Source organism: Acartia tonsa, chromosome 8 (assembly GCF_053477335.1).
Source record: "Acartia tonsa isolate MP-2025a chromosome 8, ASM5347733v1, whole genome shotgun sequence".
Lineage (NCBI taxonomy): Eukaryota > Metazoa > Arthropoda > Copepoda > Calanoida > Acartiidae > Acartia > Acartia tonsa.
Window position 1 is genome coordinate 6142434 of NC_137267.1, and position 19491 is coordinate 6161924.

The following is a 19491-nucleotide window of genomic DNA, read 5'->3' on the forward strand; positions in this document are numbered from 1 at the left end:
GCGTTTTACTTATATAATGTCCACTCCGACATTTGTCCGAAATATCCTGCGTTTGTCCACGTTAGTAAGGCTTTCTGTTCTGAAACTTAAGATCTCAATAACTACTAAACAGATTGGGCTTTCTATTTCAGGTAAGCTTAATATTTGTCTTGTAATGGCTTTAGGCTATTTTATTTTAAGTCGAGGGATGGTTTTAGGCTATTCTATTTTAAGTCCTGGGAAGGTTTTAGGCTTTTATTCATTCCCCTTTGAATACAGAGCCAATAGATGCTGGGGGCGTAGCCGCTAGTCGATATACAAAGTTTTTTTTGTCTGTAGCAAAGGATCTCGTTTGCTGCTAAACCGATATGATGTATGTCTGTCTGTCTATACCGTAGGATCTTGCTAACCGCTGAGTCCTGAGATGATTTTAAGATAGTTTATTTTTTTTCCTTATAATAAAATAACAGGATATTTGTCCATAAAAAGCGAAGCAATATCTTAATTTTTGTTGTTGGAACTGTTATTCAGTTGATTATACCAAGGATCTAAAGGAATAAGACAATGGCCGATAAATTTTTATCCATCCCTAATAACGATACACAAAATTGCAACACTACAACCAAAATATGACAAAAGTCCCCAAAGTTTTGAGCCAACGAATAAGAAAACTTCATTATAAAACTTTGGAGACTATTGTAAAAATTGCCTAATGTTTCCTTTCTCCCTGAGATTATACAGACTATCCTTAAACTAATATTTACATTAAAGTAACAGGATGTTTATCAGTATCAACTGAACCGATATGCTTCTCCTTTACATTGAAGCTTATTTTACTCGCAGGAAAAGTTTTCATTTTGGGGAGGGGACCAACACTTTCAGCCCCCGGAAGGTATCACTTCCCTTAAATTCTTAACCTTCCCCCTCCCCCCCCCCCTCTCCACCACATCTATTCATTAAAGTACTCCTAGGGTCATCTATGGGATTAGCCGTTAGTGACTTAAAAATAATTCAAGTGCAATGATATATTTACCAAATTAATACGATAATTTTGTATACATTTTTTATGAAAAAAAATTATTTTGCCAAAGGCAGCCAAAAAATAAGCAGCAAATATTTCAAAAATGCTCTGATAATCAGAGATCTACAGGGATAAGACGATTGTCGATAAAATGATATATATACATATATACAGTGTGTTTTTTTATGAGAACTTTTTTGAAAGCAATTTTACCTTACTTATAGTTATCAGAATTTAATGATTAATGGCTTATTCTCTTCTTTTTTTATAACCTTTAATAGAAAAGCAAAAAATATTTCAGTTTTTATTCAAAAAGTACAGTAAATTAAAAAATTTAAAACTTAGGTGTCAACATCTAAAAATGGTTTTAGTGCATTTTTCTTATAATCTACCTTTGCAAGAATGGCTGCAAAACGCTTCAAAGTTGAGATATAGAGCTAAAAATTTATATAGATACTATTTGTGACATGTACTAGAAAATTTTGAAATTTGAAGGCCATATCTCAACCAGGGAGGGAATACTGGCCCCCCAATGTACTCCCTCCATTCTTGGAAAGGGTAGAAGATTTGAGCATAAGAAAAATGCGCTAAAACCATTTCTCGTATTCATTTGAATCCGGTGGATAGGAACCGGTTCTCATCCATACGAAAAAACTATTTCTAGCATCGTATTATATCCAGCTTTCTACGAATATAGATATGTACAATCATAAGATTAAACCCAGTTTTTTTAGCCGGTGCCTTCGGCACCTCGGGGCTAAAAAAACTAGTTTTAATCTCATAATTGTACTTTCTATATCCGCGGAAAGCCGTTTATAATACGATGCGAGAAATAACTATTTTAGATGTTGACACCCATGTTTTGAAATTTTGAATTTACTGAACTTTTTAAATAAAAACTGAAATATTTTTTTGCTTTTCTGTTAATGGTCATAAAAAACGAAGACAATAAGCCATTAATCATTAAATTCTGATAACTATAAGTAGGGTAAAATTGCTTTCAAAAATGTTCTCATAAAAAAAACACTGTATATATATGTATGTTTATATATTAATTATTCCCATTGATGATTCACAAAATTACCCCTTCTTTAGTTTAGAATTAGTGGTTGAAACATTTAGACACTCAACTTAATAAACTAAACAATCACAAAACAATAAAAAGTCCCCAAGGTTGTTAATCTAACGAATAAGAAAACGGTATTATAAAACTTTGGAGACTAGACAGCACTCTTGGATAAGCCAACTTATAACACTTTGGGAACTATCCCAATCCTCCCTGGCGAAATGACAATGAGATTTTTTTGTAAATTTGTGGCAAACTTTATTCTTAATAAATTAGCACTTGCCAAAATTATACTGGAGAGATATTTCATTGAAGAATAAATCTTTTTTTTTGCCCAAACTTTTCGTCAGCAAATAATAACAGATAAGTTAAACATTGTAAAAATAATATAGTAACTTAACTCGAGTTGTCAACGGCAGAAATTAGGTCCTGAGATGGTTTTAGGCCTGGAAAGGTTTATAACAATTTTATCTGTATTTCTTAAAATAAATTAACAGAGTCTTTGTCTGTATGTATGAATGTCTGTCTGTACCGAAGGATCTTGCTAACCGCTGAACCAATATGGTTCTCCTTTACAGTGAAGATTCCTATAGGTCCTGAGATCGTTCTCCTTAATAGGGTAGCTTCTCATAGGTCCTGGGGAGGTTAATAACTATTTTATTTTAATCCTTATAATAAAGTAACAGGATCTTTGTCTGTATGTATGTCTGTCTGTACCTTGCTAACCACTAAACCGACATGGTTCTCCTTTGCAGTGAAGCTTCCTATGGGTAATGAGATGGCTTTAGGCCATTTTATTTTTAATCCTTATAAAAAGTAACTGGATCATTGTCTGTATGTATCAAAGAAGATCGCTAACTGCAGAACCGATATGGTTCTCCTTTATAGGGTAGCTTCCAATAGATCCTGGGAAGGTGTATAACTGTTTTGAAGGAGGATATAAGGGGCTATTAAGGGGCGATGGAGAGGCTATGTAGAGGCTATGTTATATAAATTAAGGTAAGGGGCTTTTAAGTGGCGATGGAGGGCTATTAAGGGGCGATGGAGAGGCTATGTTATATAAATTAAGGTAAGGAGCTATTAAGGGGCGATGGAGAGGCTATGTAGCGGCTATGTTATATAAATTGGCTATTAAGGGGCGATGGAGAGGCTATATAGGGGCTATTTTATATAAATTAAGGTAAAGGACTATTAAGGGGCGATGGAGAGGCTATGTAGGGGCTATTTTATATAAATTAAGGTAAGGGGCTATTAAGGGGCGATGGAGAGGCTATTTAGGGGCTATGTTATATAAATTCGGGTAAGGGGCTATTAAGGGGCGATGGGGAGGCTATGTAGGAGCTATGTTATATAATTAAGGTAAGGGGATATTAAGGGGCGATGGAGAGGCTATGTAGGGTCTATGTTACATAATTAAGGTAAGAGGCTATTATGGGGCGATGGAGAGGCTATGTAGGAGCTTTGTTATATAGATTAAGGTAAGGGGCTATTAAGGGGCGATGGAGAGGCTTTGCAGGGGCTATGTTATATAGATTAGGGTAAGGGGCTATTAAGGGGCGATGGAGAGGCTATATAGGGGCTATGTTATATAAATTAAGGTAAGGAGCTATTAAGGGGCGATTGAGAGGCTATGTAGGGGCTATGTTACATAATTAAGGTAAGGGGCTATTAAGGGGCGATGGAGAGGCTATATAGGAGCTTTGTTATATAAATTTAGGTAAGGGGCTATTAAGGGGCGATGGAGAGGCTATGTAGGGGCAATGTTATATAATTAAATTAAGTGGCTATTAAGGGGCGATAGAGAGGCCATATAGGAGCTTTGTTATATAAATTAAGGTAAGGGGCTATTAAGGGGCGATGGAGGAGCGATGTAGGGGCCATCAAGTTGCAATGTAATATAAATTTGGAGAAGGAGCGATGAAGGGGCGATGTAGGAGCGATGAAGGAGCGATGGAGGAGCGATGGAGGAGCGATGTAGGGGCCATCAAGTTGCAATGTAATATAAATTTGGAGAAGGAGCGATGAAGGGGCGATGTAGGAGCGATGAAGGAGCGATGTAGGAGCGATGTAGGGGCCATCACAGTACAATTTAATATAAATTTGGAGAAGGAGCGATGAAGGAGCGATGTAGGAGCGATGGAGGGGCGATGTAGGAGCGATGGAGGGGCGATGTAGGGGCCATCAAAGTACAATGTAATATAAATTTGGAGAAGGAGCGATGAAGGAGCGATGGAGGGGCGATGTAGGAGCGATGGAGGGGCGATGGAGGGGCGATGTAGGGGCCATCAAAGTACAATGTAATATAAATTTGGAGAAGGAGCGATGAAGGGGCGATGTAGGAGCGATGAAGGAGCGATGTAGGAGCGATGTAGGGGCCATCACAGTACAATTTAATATAAATTTGGAGAAGGAGCGATGTAGGAGCGATGGAGGGGCGATGTAGGAGCGATGAAGGAGCGATGTAGCAGCGATGTAGGGGCCATCAAGTTGCAATTTAATATAAATTTGGAGAAGGAGCGATGAAGGGGCGATGTAGGAGCGATGAAGGAGCGATGTAGGAGCGATGTAGGGGCCATCACAGTACAATTTAATATTAATTTGGAGAAGGAGCGATGTAGGAGCGATGTAGGGGCCATCACAGTACAATTTAATATAAATTTGGAGAAGGAGCGATGAAGGAGCGATGTAGGAGCGATGAAGGGGCGATGTAGGAGCGATGTAGGGGCCATCAAAGTACAATGTAATATAAATTTGGAGAAGGGGCGATGGAGGAGCGATGTAGGGGCCATCAAGTGGGTTGTTATATAAATTAAGGTAAGGGACTACGGAGGGGCGATGGAGAGGCTATAAAGGAGCCATCATGGGGCTATAGCATAGCCTCTTATCATAAGAGGCGATATGAACGCCCCTTTAAAGGAGCTATTAAGAGGCCATGAAGGAGCTATAGCATAGCCTCTTATCATAAGAGGCGATATGAACGCTCCTTAAAAGGGGCTATCACATCGCTCCATATGATAAGAGGCTATGCTATAGCTCCTTGAAGGAGCTATAGAAAATCATCGCCCCATATGGAGCGATGTCATGGAAAGGACTATACCCAAAATTTTTTTTGTTAGAGATTTTCTATTTTTTGGGGGGGGGTATTTACCCCCCCAAAATTGTTTGGTGGGGTAAATACCCCCTCCTAAATGGTTGGGGGTGCCTCAGCACCCCCAGGGAAGGGGTAAATTTTAAATGGGGGGGGGGGGGTAAAATGAAAAAAAATTTGGAGGGCACCCCCAAATTCGTTTGGGGGGGGGTAATCGCCCCATTACCCCCCCCCCCCCCTTGGACGCCTATGAGTGGGTGGAGATTTTTCGGCTTCTTTGTACTTAAATTCAAGACAAAAACATACGTGGATTGATTTATTCTTAAATGGTATTTATTATTAATAAGTTTGAGGATATCTAATTTATGGAATACTGATTCTTATTACTATAAGGTACAATGTTATAAGCGAAGCATCTCAATAATCAAGTCCTAAAAATGTCAGTATGTCCTTAAACAGTAGCATATACTTAAGCAAATTTGCAACAAAGGAGGATGTGCTTAAGGACCATTTGGGCAGGGGGGGGGGTTTACTCGAGAACCCTTAGAGCTAGAGGGAGCTAATTTTGGATTTAAGCTTCTATGGGGCCAAAGTTACTTTTAAAATTATCGTCGACCTCCCACCCCCCCCCAAATTTTTTTTTTTTTTGGGGGGGGGGTAAAAATTTTTTATTGCATTTCTCGCCGAATTAGGCAATTTGGAATCATTTGAGACCATGTTATTTTTTTCAAAAATTTTTCGCCTTACAAGCAACCCTGCGGGGGGACTTATTACCCCAAGTTTTGGTATCTTTAAAAAAAAACGGCGGCGGGACCGTTTATGAAGGTATATCTTAAATACAGTATGCTACTCTCTTAGTTTTAAAGATAATTGGATGAAATCTTTTTGATTGTGTCACTAATTACCCCAAGTTTTGGTATCTTTAAAAAAAAACGGCGGCGGGACCGCCGCTCCCGCCGTCCGCCGCCGTTTTCCGCCGCCACCAAAAAAGAAATTTTTGATTGCATTTCTCGCCGAATTAGGCAATTTAGAATCATTTGAGACCATGTTATTTTTTCAAAAATTTTTCCCCTAACAAGCAACCCTGCGGGGGGGACTTAGTCATTTTTTTCAAATTCTCGTTTATGAAGGTATATCTTAAATACAGTATGCTACTCTCTTAGTTTTAGAGATAATTGGATGAAATCTTTTGGGCTGGGTCACTAATTACCCCAACTATTGGTATCTTTAAAAAAAAACGGCGGCCGGACCGCCGCTCCCGCCGCCTTTTCCGCCGCCACCAAAAAATTTTTTTATTATATTTCTCGCCGAATTAGGCAATTTGGAATCATTTGAGTTCATGTTATTTTTTTCAAAAATTTTTCCCCTTACAACCAACCCTGCGGGGGGACTTTCTCGCCGAATTAGGCAATTTAGAATCATTTGAGACCATATTATTTTTTCAAAAATTTTTCCCCTAACAAGCAACCCTGCGGGGGGGACTTAGTCATTTTTTTCAAATTCTCGTTTATGAAGGTATATCTTAAATACAGTATGCTACTCCCTTAGTTTTAGAGATAATTGGATGAAATCTTTTTGATTGTGTCACTTATTACCCCAAGTTTTAGTATCTTTAAAAAAAAACGGCGGCGGGACCGACGCTCCCGCCATCCGCCGCCGTTTTCCGTTTTGAAAAAAATAACATGGTCTCAAATGATTCCAAATTGCCCAATTCGGCAAGAAATGCAATAAAAAAAAATTTTTTGGTGGCGGATGGCGGGAGTTTCCCTAAAAAAATCAGGTTGATATCTTTAAAAATAAGCTCAGAACTCATATTCTTAGTGTTTTTGGGGGTCTTTTGCTCCACAAGCCCCTAGAAGGAAAGTCCCAAAATGAAATCTGTAATGGTTCGTTGATTCAGTTATGTTTAAAAAGTATTATTTAAAAAAAATCAGGTTGGTATCTTTAAAATAAGCTCAGAACGCACATTTTTAGTGTTTTTGGGGGTCTTTTGCTCCACAAGCCCCTAGAAGGAGAGTCCCAAAATGAAATCTGTAATAGTTCGTTGATTCAGTTAAGTTAAAAAAGTATCATTTAAAAAAAAAATCAGGTTGATATCTTTAAAAATAAGCTCAGAACGCATATTTTTAGTTTTTGGGGGTCTTTTGCTCCACAAGCCCCTAGAAGGAAAGTCCCAAAATGAAACTTGTAATGGTTCGTTGATTCAGTTATGTTAAAAAAGTATCATTTAAAAAAATCAGGTTGATATCTTTAAAAATAAGCTCAGAACTCATATTTTTAGCGTTTGGGGGGGTTTTGTGCTCCACAAGCCCCAAGAAGGAAAGTGCCGAAATTCAATTTTCAAAGTTTTATGTGTACATCCAGTCATATAAGAGAGCCTACAAAAAGAATTAGGTTGATAACTATAAAAACAAGCCCACACGGTCCTCCCAAACTTTTATACTGAATTTCATTTCCTATTTTCAAATTCTCGTTTATGAAGGTATATCTTAAATACAGTATGCTACTCCCTTAGTTTTAGAGATAATTGGATGAAATCTTTTTGATTGTGTCACTTATTACCCCAAGTTTTGGTATCTTTAAAAAAAAACGGCGGCGGGACCGCCGCTCCCGCCGTCCGCCGCCGTTTTCCGTTTTGAAAAAAATAACATGGTCTCAAATGATTCCAAATTGCCCAATTCGGCAAGAAATGCAATAAAAAAAAAATTTTGGTGGCGGACGGCGGGAGCGGCGGTCCCGCCGCCGTTTTTTTTTTTAAAGATACCAAAACTTGAAGTAAGGGGGGGGGGGGAAGTTTGTACAGTTATAGGAAATGAAATTCAGTATAAAGTTTGGGAGGGCCATAAAATTTTGAAAATTGAATTTCGGCACTTTCCTTCTTGGGGCTTGTGGAGCACAAAAACCCCCCAAACGCTAAAAATATGAGTTTTGAGCTTATTTTTAAAGATATCAACCTGATTTTAAAAAAATAATACTCTTTTAACATAACTGAATCAACGAACTATTACAGATTTCATTTTGGGACTTTCCTTCTTAGGGCTTGTGGAGCACAAAAACCCCCAAACACTAAAAATATGAGCTTTGAGCTTATTATTAAAGATATCAACCTGGTTTTTTTATATAATATTTTTTTAACATAACTGAATCAACGAACTATTACAGATTTCATTTTGGGACTTTCCTTCTTGGGGCTTGTGGAGCACAAAAAAACCCCAAACACTAAAAATATGAGTTCTGAGCTTATTTTTAAAGATATCAACCTGATTTTTTTAAATAATACTTTTTAAACATAGCTGAATCAATGAACCATTACAGATTTCATATTGGGACTTTCCTTCTAGGGGCTTGTGGAGCAAAATGATTCTAAATTGCCTAATTCGGCGAGAAATGCAATCAAAAATTTCTTTTTTGGTGGCGGAAAACGGCGGCGGACGGCGGGAGCGGCAGTCCCGCCGCCGTTTTTTTTTAAAGATACCAAAACTTGGGGTAATTAGTGACACAATCAAAAAGATTTCATCCAATTATCTTTAAAACTAAGAGAGTAGCATACTGTATTTAAGATCTTCATAAACGAGAATTTGAAAAAAATGTCCCCCCGCAGGGTTGCTTGTAAGGCGAAAATTTTTTAAAAAAAATAACATGGTCTCAAATGATTCCAAATTGCCTAATTCGGCGAGAAATGCAATAAAAAATTTTTTTACCCCCCCCCAAAAAAAAAATTTCGGGGGGGGGGTGGGGGGTCGACGATAATTTTAAAAGTAACTTTGGCCCCATAGAAGCTTAAATCCAAAATTAGCTCCCTCTAGCTCTAATGGTTCTCGAGTAACCCCCCCCCCCCCTGCCCAAATGGTCCTTAAGCACATCCTCCTTTATCCTCCTTCACTATAATTACAATCTATAATACAAAGTAGAACGATGTTTAACTGTCTGTCTGTTTGTAGCGAAGGATTTTGCTAACAGCAGAACCGATCAGGTTCTCCTTTAAAGGGTAGCTTCTCATAAGTCAATTTTTTTTTCATTTTAAAACCAAAATCAAAATAGTGGGGTCGATTCCCCCCCCCCCCAAAGAAATTTTTTAAAAAAAATCTTTAAATCTAAAATACGAAAAATTGGTTTGACCAAACCTCTCGGGGCAAAGCCCCTAGAGGCTAGGGGCGAAGCCGCTAGTACTTTTATATAGACTTATGCATTATCATCCTGTTAATGTTAGTTTGTCCTTTCATTTCAGAGCCTCGATTTTATGGATTTTCAATATTTGGTTCCTAAATCTGTATTAAAGTTAAATGATAAGTGTGAATTGCTTGCATTAATGTGCTTTATTTTCATGGGAATCAGCATTATGAAAGGATAATTTGAAAATACCAATAGGAAACTATTGTATATATTCAACTACCATAGGGGAAAAGTGTGTATATTCAACTACTCTTGGGAAATATGTGTGGATACTCAGCTATTATTGGGGAATTTGTGGATACTCAGCTGGAATTGAGCCAAAATTTCTTTATCAGTGTGGATACTCAGCTACTATTGGGGAATTTGTGGATACTCAGCTGGTATTGAGCCAAAATTTCTTTATCAGAATAGTTATAGTATTGTATTATAAACAGCTTTCTACGGATATAAAATGTACAATTGTAAGATTAAAACCAGTTTTTTCTAGTCCCAAGATACTGAAGGCACAGGCTCAAAAAACTTATTTTAATCTTATGAAAACTGGATATAATACAATGCTAGACATACTTTTTTCGTATGGATGATAACCGGTTCTTATCCACTGGATATTAATCAGTTTCAAATGAATACGAGACAAGAAATTAAATATTTCTTTTGGACTTTTAGGGGTGGTGTAAAGACACCTTTGCCTACAAGAGAAATAAAGAGAAAAAAAAATGGAGCCTTAATCTTCATAAATTTTATACTTGTAGCATCAAGGAAAAGAACACTAGAAACATCGATGATAACCTCTTCTTAATGCGTACAATTGGAGATGATTACAATTATTTTCAAGTCCAGGTTCATGTTGTTCAGGTTAGTTTAAAAACAGTTTTTTATTGAGTTACTTATATGAAACCTGTGGGAAATACACTACTTTAACTGCTGAAAGACTGCCACAATTAGACTAAATACCCTAAATTTTAAGCCTCAGGCTTCAATTAGAAAAAGTTGTCAGCAAACATTTTAAATTGTTATTTTAGGGATATTTTTCTAACCCCCAATTAAAATATTTCAATATTAAACTTCACTAGCTAGAAGCAAAATCATAACTTTATTTTGAGTATAAAGTTAGAATGTCACATATACTGTTTAGTACTTACATTGATATGTAATTGTTGCCAGGGAGTAAGGGAGGGGACAATGGGCAATTAATTCAATTTAAGAGGGTTCGCTGAAAAGCAATGAAAACCAGATTTATCAAGAAAATTTTACCAAAATTGTAAAGGGATCATGGTAACCTAATTTAGAACAAAATTATTTCTAAGAAAAAAATCATTTACTTGAAAATTAAATTATCAACACATCACAATGTAGTAGACATTCTGTAATTAATCACTAGAAAAATCTTGGTTTAGAACTACCTCAACCCTTCTGATATATTTATAACTGACCCCTAAAATCAAACGGTTCTTAGAATATTTAATACATAAATATCACAGTAGAGTTTCTATACATGAAAAGACATTTTCTTGGGAAAAAATATTTTTTAAAACCAGCGATAAATAACAAACTTTTCTGTCTGCATATTCAAAACTAGCTCAGCTAGTTAGCGGGGCATTGATGCGCAAGTCCCCAAAATCAGTAAGAATCTGCTGTATTCGTGCACATTAGGGTGGGTTGATTTTGGACATTTTTTTTCTGAGGCCAAAGCGGGGATCTGGACTTAATTTATATAGATATAATACACCTCTGAATGATTTAAAATTTATCCTAAGTCTTAAAACCGCTGACGACCAGACATTCAATTGTAAAGCTATTTGTAAATGGGAGTCAAAAATTTATTGAATAAGAACTATGGCTTCATGGTGCTCCCTGAAAATGCCTTGAGGAGCTGAGTCAGGAACTATTGTCCGTTTCAAAAATCTCGTTCCTAGCCTGAGAAAATCTAAAAAACCTCTACAAATTGGACAATTCTCAATAAACCTTAAATTTTTTTTGGTTTTTTAGTGATTTCTAAGGCTAGGAACGAGATATTTTGAAACGGACAAAAGTTCCTGATTCAGCTCCTCAAGGCCTTTCCAGGGAGCACCATGAAGCCATAGTTCTGATTCAAAAAAAATTTTGAATGTCATCTTTGCATACTAATAAGTAATGAATTATATTTTTAAGTGGTCGTGTTCTAAAACTCAATTTTTTTAAATTCTTTTTCGGTCAGAAATGTTTTTAAGGTTAATTTTATCTGTTGCATATCCCCGCTTTGTCTAATTCCGATATGAACCCACCCTAGTGCACATTCCCTTTAAGCCAGTCCCCAAAGTCTGAGACTCCTTTAAAATTGAATATTCGATCCATTGTCCCCTCCCTTACTCCCTGCATTGTTGCAGTCTTTCAATTAAAGTGGTGTATTTCATGCAGGCTCCTTTGAGTGAACCTCTATTCATATATAATTTCTTGTTTAGTTTCTGATGTTTAATGTGGAGATGCGACCATTTAAGTGGCATAGTGTATGCTTTGTTTTAGGTATTTTCATATTTGTTTTCTAAACAGAAGTTTTATGAGTACAAGTAAACATATTATCATTTCAGATTTCATTGGTCAAACTGCTAAGTTTGTCAGGACAATCTATTGATATCAAACCAATTATTAAAAAAATATATTACTTAATTAAATTCAAGGGCTTATTAAAGGGAGGGTAATTTTTTATTCAACACAGTTTTGAATTCAATATCTTCATGAAACAGTAATGGCAAACCTAAACTTGAAGAAAGGACTGAATACCTTGGTAATGCTACTGCATATGACCTAACTGCTGCAAGTGTAATTGAAATTAACATCCTAAAATCTGGAAGAGTATCTGATATCCAACTATGGGATTACACATTGTCAGGTAAATTCAAATATTTTCTGGTACTATTCAACTCTTGACAAGGATAGGTTGTTTCATAATACTTTCAAGTAAGATTTATTTTCCATCCCCATTGATGATTTCTAATCTAGATGAAGAAATGGAGAACTGGACCAGATGCAAACAATCAGTATCAAAAGGAAACATTCTGACCTGGTATACAAATTATGTCATAGAATCAAAACTCATTGGAATTAGGAACAAACAATTATCAGAGTTATGTGAACCAGAAACTCTTGGTTTAACAATACTTCCCCAAAAGTATTCTTACATGGAAGGATTGACTGCTTGCAGGTTGGTATAATTTTACATCTAAGTTTATTTGTGTATTTCTTTCTTGAAACATATTTATGTTTTAAAATGGGACATAAATGACTATTTAATATTTAGACAACTGAATTCAAAGATGCATGTATTCACCACTTCAATTGAACAGACAAAAATTCAAACTGGAATGCCATTTATTGATCAATATATATGGACTGGTTTCTCTGATGAGTTGCATGAAAACATTTTCATGTCCCCTTATGGGTTAAATATGAACACTACTAGTCTGAGCTGGAAATGGGGAGAACCTAATGGAAAAGAAATAGAAAACTGTGTTATATTTCTACAATTAAATTCAACATTAGTAGCGGATTACCCATGTGAACTTGAGGGGAATATAGCTTGTGACATTGAAAATGAGCTACTTTTCTATATTCACAATATTGAGAAAATATTTCCCCGATATGCAGAGATGGAATTTATTTTAGATGCTGAGAATATTGAAACAAACAGCAACATATCAATAATGAATTTGGAATTCCGTGGCTTTGGTGGATCAAAAATTAGTAAAGAAACTAAACATGCCCCTTGGTCACTTGTATCAGATGAAGGTCATACCCTCTTGACAATTTGGAGTATGGGGTTACCAATAGGTAACAAACTCTGGAATGATTGCTTTGGTGGCAAGGTTGAGGTAGTGTTAAATGCTTGTGGGAAAGAAGAGTTTGGATGTGGTGATGGAACATGTTTACCTATGGGAAACAGATGTAATGAACAAATTGATTGCCCAGTAGGTATGACTTGTTATAAATATGGAAGAAAACTTACTTAATTGGCAGAAAATTTAATATATTAGGTCTCTCAGTGAAATATCTAGTTGAGTAAATTTTATTAACCCTACATAAATTCTATGCCTTTCTCAACTTTACAGAAGACCAAAAAAGAATTAAGAAAATCTTTTCAAGAAATTTAAATCAATATGTCAGTAAGTTCCATGTCTCTCATTGCATTACTGTCAGACTGACAGATCAAGCTATATTAACTATTAGATGCTCAAATGAGTAATGGGCGTTCTCCTCTTAGAAATTACTCAAATTTTCAAAATTGAAAAAAAAAATTTCTTAGAGGATATTACCAAGTATTGTTCACAAAATCTTACAATCTTACAAATAGATCATGTTTCCTTTAAATGTTTCAGACATATGCATGTAAATAATATAGTAACTTTACTACTAAAAATTTTAAGTAAGAAAATCAATAATCAGTAAGAAAATTTAACCTGTTGTAATTGTATAAATGGTTTAGATCAGCTTGATGAAACCAACTGCACAATTGTGTACAAATTTGAAAATTACAACAGAGATGGCCCTACTACAGACAGTGATCAGCTTTTTGAATTGCAAATTGGGTAATTTTAAACTTGGAAAAAATATTTCATGGTTTAATTTCTTTTCACAGAATAACAACTTTGAATTCTAATTACTGACAACACAGTCTAATCTGCATACCTACAGGACAGGATTTTAAAAGTCTAAAATAGTTTGAAATGTGCAAGTACTTAAAATGTATTAGAATTTTGGACCAATGAGATCAATTGTTTGGTTTTTGCTTATTTTTGTTATGTTTTCACTTTCTATGTATTCTTGACCTGATTACAGAATAGAAAGTACAATGAATATTTGGTTTGGTGTATATTTTGAATGTTTTAGAATTTTTCTGAAGATGGTGACACAATTGGAACCAATTCATTCAAACTTTATGTTGAAGTTTGAAATCATATCAAACTGGACTGATAATAGGCTGAAATTCAGAAATCTTAACTCTAAATCAAGGAATAAAATGATTTAAATATAATACCTTAAAAATTGCATTAATCCCTAAGATTTTCTTTGAGATCAACTAACTTAAGACACACAAATCATCATATTTTCTACCAGTATGAAAATACCACTGGCTGAATGGTCACATATTTGGGTTCCAGACTATGTATTTTCCAACACTGAAGACACTGTCCACACACTTTATCTACAACAAGAGCTCCAAAGTAAAGTGAAAGCAAGCCTAATCCAACCAGATGCATCTTTTGTCAATGAACTTGAAAACTATGTGATGAATTATGTGTACAATGGAAAAGATGTTTTAATTGTTAAACAGAATGAGTACACCCAGAGGCTTCTCTGCAATTTCAACTGGCAGGACTACCCATTTGACACACAGGTTAGTTATATTTTTATAGGAGTAAATGTATTGGAAATGCATTGTTTATTTGGGTTATCTCGGCGCATCTCTGCCATCTTGTGTTCAGTTTAGTGGTGTATTTCACAGATATTAGATACAAGAAGTTTCATTTAAAATATGTAATACACCTGGGACTTTATAAGAGCTGGTAGTGTGAGGACTACTTGCATTACATGGAATTAAGATAATCTTGACAGGAAGAATGAGCCACATGCAAGTACCCAACTGTCAGTAACTTTCACTTTCATTCATAACAGTTATAAAATTACAGTAATATTTTTCTCATATTCATATCCAGTGGATTAGAAAAAGATCTCATCCATATGAAAAAACTATGTCCATCATCGAATCATATCCAGTTTACTACAACAGAAAGCTGTTCACAATGCAATGCTAGAAATAACTACTTTACAGTTCCAAAGCTAATTCTTAAATGTTCTATTACATTAAAGCTACTGCCAAGAAAAATCATATTAGCCTGTACACCGGTGTCCTGGATAGAAAACAGGTTTTTTTTGAGTTACGTATGACAAGACCTATATTTCTATGACCGGGCGTGTATGACGGTTCAGCACATAACTTTCATTAAATCACAGCTGATCATTTTTGTGGATTTTTTTGAAAATTACTTTTTTACCCATATTTTCATAGTTTTTCTCAAAAAACAATCACAATGTTCTCACATTTTCAGCTTAGTTATTCTTAATTCATGCAAAAAAGTATAATAGATGACAGCTATAACAAGATTAATAACATCAATTGACTATTCTAAGATTTGTAGGTAAAACATAGATCCTGGATGTGATACAAGGTTCCTCTGAGGTTCCACCAAAAAAGTTTAAACAAATCAGAATCAGCAATGATTTTGTACAATGTTTTCATTGTAGTATTGACAAGTAAATCACTTCTAGACACCAAGCATATGGAGGACTGGTAAAATTATTTCATTACTGAAACCAGGGAAACTTGACAATCAGGGTTCCAGCTACTGCCCTGTCTCACTTCTTTATCCTGCATGCATGATTCGTCCTTACATGAATGATGCTGTTAAACTTGCAAACAATAAGAAACCAGTTATCAGAACAGTGCCAGTTGCTATTTATCTTTCAAAGGCTTTTGACACTGTAAACAATGAGGTTCTACTGCATAATATTAATGCACTAGACTTGAATGAGTACATGTAACGTTTTTATGTGAATACCTTAGAGGTAGACAACAATTTGTTGTTATCAGAGGATCTAAATATACATACAAATCTGCCAAACAGGCTGACCTACAAGGAGGGGTCCTATACAATATACTATTTGAACTGTAAATTTCATAAATGCCAACACCTCACTCTAATTACATCTAGTTCCCTCTGTTGACAACTCCAACAGCATAGGTCCCTTATTTATCCTTATGTCAAGGACATAAAAGCTTACTTAGCAGTTCTTAATGATTGGTTAAAAAGTCAGAACCCATTCATTTCTCCAGCCAAATTATCTACAATAGTCTTTACCACCTTTTCGAATGAAGCAGGCACTGTAGTCATAGTTGAAACAGTACCATAAGTCAGACATTCTAGGTTCTTAGGTGTTACATGTGACAATCTTTTCTATATCGCCAATCTTGTTAAGGAGCCTAGTAACAAACTAAACCCCAAAAACAAAATGCTTTAAGCTCACTCCACCAGAGGGAAAAAAAAGTAAGTCATAGTAAAACATAAAAAGCAATTTGCCAGTCTCTGATATTCTACTGCAGTTCCGTATTTAGTAATGCCAGCTGGGACAGCCTACTGTTTGCTGGAAAAGCTGATCTGAGAACAGCCATCTACTGTCAAATCATAAACCAGGAAGCGTTTGTTATCAGCAATATTTTACCATGAACTGCAGTAGTTCCAAACTCATTACCCAGAACAGCTAAAACCACCCTGTCACAATACTTTCAGGTGGCAATGTTTACCTGAATACCTTAAAGGCCAGAGTAAACAAGAGTTTTGTTTAAATGTTTAGACATTAATTCAAATAACAACTTCAAATAACTTTTACCCAACTTAAAGACTACAAATCTTAGATTAGTCAATTGATTCTGAAAGATCTTGTTATTGATAATAACATAATCTTTGGTTCAGCTGTCATCTATTATACTTTTCTTTGAAATAAATTTAGATTAACTAAGCTGTAAATATGAGAAGATTGTGATTTTTTGGGGAAAAACTATGAAAATCTGGGTAAAAAAGTAATTTTCAAAAAAATCCACAAAAATGATCAGCTGTGATTTAATGGAAGTTATGTGCTGAACCGTCATACACGCCCGGTCATAGAAATACAGGTCTTGTCATACGTAACTCAAAAAAAACCTGTTTTCTATCCAGGACACCGGTGTGTAACACTTGCTTATTCTGAGTTTGAGTTTATTTTCAAAAAGTGTCACCGACGCCTCTCCAATTTTATCAATGTTGTAGGCTTAACATTTAAAAAGTAAACATAAATGCCACTATTATAGGTATGTAAATTGGACATTTATGTTGCCAATGGGAATGCCAACATGAGCCTGAAAACAGATGTAAGAAATAATGCAACTTCTTATTCCACTTTTCAAATTGAACTCAATGAAGTCAAGAACAGCACATTCGAGGTAAATGAAAACGTGATAAAACATGTCTAAGATCTTCTTTTTTGATCATCACAAATATATCTAATAGATATTCTAAACCTCATATTATGCTTAGGGATATACAATGTATAGCATTCAGTTAAAGATGAAGAGAAACCTGAACCCGATTTTGTTAAACACAATTTTGCCAACAATTACTCTAGGAAATTAAACTGATGTTTTCAAAATCATTCAAAGCAAAGATTTTCTAGGATTAGGGTTGATATGTACTTCCATCCTTAACCTATAGCTGATATCATTACCTAAGGCATGATAAATTGTCCTATTTAGATTTTTTGAAAGCAATATCTTATATCAAATAATTAAATCATCCCATCCCATTTGTTTTTTTTTTGGAACTTGCGTTCCTGGGATCATTTTGCATAACGTTGTATGCAAAGCATCTCTAAAATAAATTGTTAGTATGTCCATAATCTTCTTGAATAATAAATGTACTAACACTTTATATTCATAACTAGCGGTTTTGCCCCTAGCCTATAGGGGCTTTGCCCCAAGAGGTAATGTAAATTATGAATCTCTGGTGCTTCAACCAAAACATTTTAAATTAACCGAATAGAAAAAATTGAGGTTTTTTGTGTTTTGAAAATAGCTTAAAACCACCACAGGTCCAGTAGATATATTCACTAAAGAGTAGAATCTAATCGGTTCAGTGGTTACCGAGATCTTATGGGACAGACATCAAGCTACTTTGTATTATAGATAATGATGTTTTTCTTTTGAAGTCTTAATATGTTAAATTTAGCTTTTTGGATGTTTTGAATTATTTTGTTTGGAAAAATAAACAAAACTGTTTGTTTCTCAGAGGCAGTTAGGGGTAGCTGAACCTTACATTCTTATTCTAAACTGATCAAATGAAAACATCAAATTTTGAACAGTGCTGATCAACCAACTGACCAACTACTTTGTCGGACATGAAAGTTTTGAAGGCATCATTGCCATCAACGCAACTGTCCTGATGACCCTGGCCTCTCTCTTCATTGACGTGTTCAACTCCCTGCCCCCCACACTCTACATCAAGAGGATTGATATCTGGATGATCGTCACCTTTATCTACCCCTTTGTGGTGATTTCAATCCACACAGTTGTACACATCATGCAAAGGTCTAACTCTCACTCTCTAAGAGTGAAGAATCTCAGCCTAAAGTTCAGCAAATTCGGTTTACCTCTTATTTTTCTCATGTTTACTATTTTCTTTTTTGCTGATGGTCTTAAAAATTATAATAACTCATAAACCGTAATTTAAGGAAAAAACAAAACTTAAATAGATTAATGAATTTAATCCAAAATAAGTACATAACATATTACATATGGAAGCTAACTAACCATTTCAGTAAATACAGTGTGTTTTTTATGAGAACTTTTTTGAAAGCAATTTTACCCCACTTAAAGTTATCAGAATTTAATGATTAATGGCTTATTTTCTTCATTTTTTAATGCAATTAATAGAACATTAAAAAAATATTACAGTTTTTGTTTAAAAATTACAGTAAAATGTAAAATTCAAAACTTAGGTGTCAACATCTAAAAATGGTTTTAGCGCATTTTTCTTATGTTCAAATGTTTTACCTTTTGCAAGAATGGCTGCAAAACGCTTCAAAGTTGAGATCTAGAGCTAAAAATTAATACAGATACTATTGGGGACATGTACTAGAATATATTAAAGTTTGCAGGTCATATCTCAATCAGGAAGGGAGTACTGGCCCCCCAAAGTCGACTACTGAAAATCCATTTTTTTTCTTGCAAAGGGTAGAAGATTTGAGCATAAGAAAAATGCGCTAAAACCATTTTGATGTTGTCAACTAAGTTTTGAATTTTAGATTTTACTGTACTTTTTAATTAAAAAACTGAAATATTTTTTTAATGTTCTATTAATTGCATTAAAATACGAAGAAAATAAGCCATTAACCAATAAATTCTGATAACTATAAGTGGGGTAAACTGCTCTCAAAAAAGTTCTCATAAAAAAACACACTGTATAATGAATATTTTTCTCTCAATCTTGAATATCTAAATGTATTTTATAGATGTGATTTTCTTCTTAAATATATGTTCATTTTCTTTATGGTTGTGTTGAAAAAAAAATTAAAAGAATACCCTATGTATGTAAGTATGTA

General features: G+C 35.0%; 1 protein-coding gene across 1 annotated transcript; it reads left to right on the forward strand.

Annotated features, from left to right (window-relative positions):
- The first annotated feature begins 13007 nt into the window (after positions 1–13007).
- Positions 13008–14329, forward strand: LOC145325623 (uncharacterized). Its single transcript, XM_080168585.1, has 3 exons — positions 13008–13275; positions 13787–13889; positions 14191–14329. Exons 1-3 carry the CDS (start codon positions 13008–13010, stop codon positions 14327–14329), a joined length of 510 nt encoding a protein of 169 aa, XP_080024711.1.
- Positions 14330–19491: the final 5162 nt, after the last annotated feature.

Excerpts from the sequence above, each read along its gene's own strand:
- LOC145325623 (XM_080168585.1), top strand. The coding sequence starts at position 13,008 with ATGAATTTGGAATTCCGTGGCTTTGGTGGATCAAAAATTAGTAAAGAA. Across the intron at positions 13,276-13,786 it reads ACAAATTGATTGCCCAGTAG|ATCAGCTTGATGAAACCAAC; the intron begins GTATGACTTGTT and ends TAAATGGTTTAG. Across the intron at positions 13,890-14,190 it reads CTTTTTGAATTGCAAATTGG|AATTTTTCTGAAGATGGTGA; the intron begins GTAATTTTAAAC and ends TGAATGTTTTAG.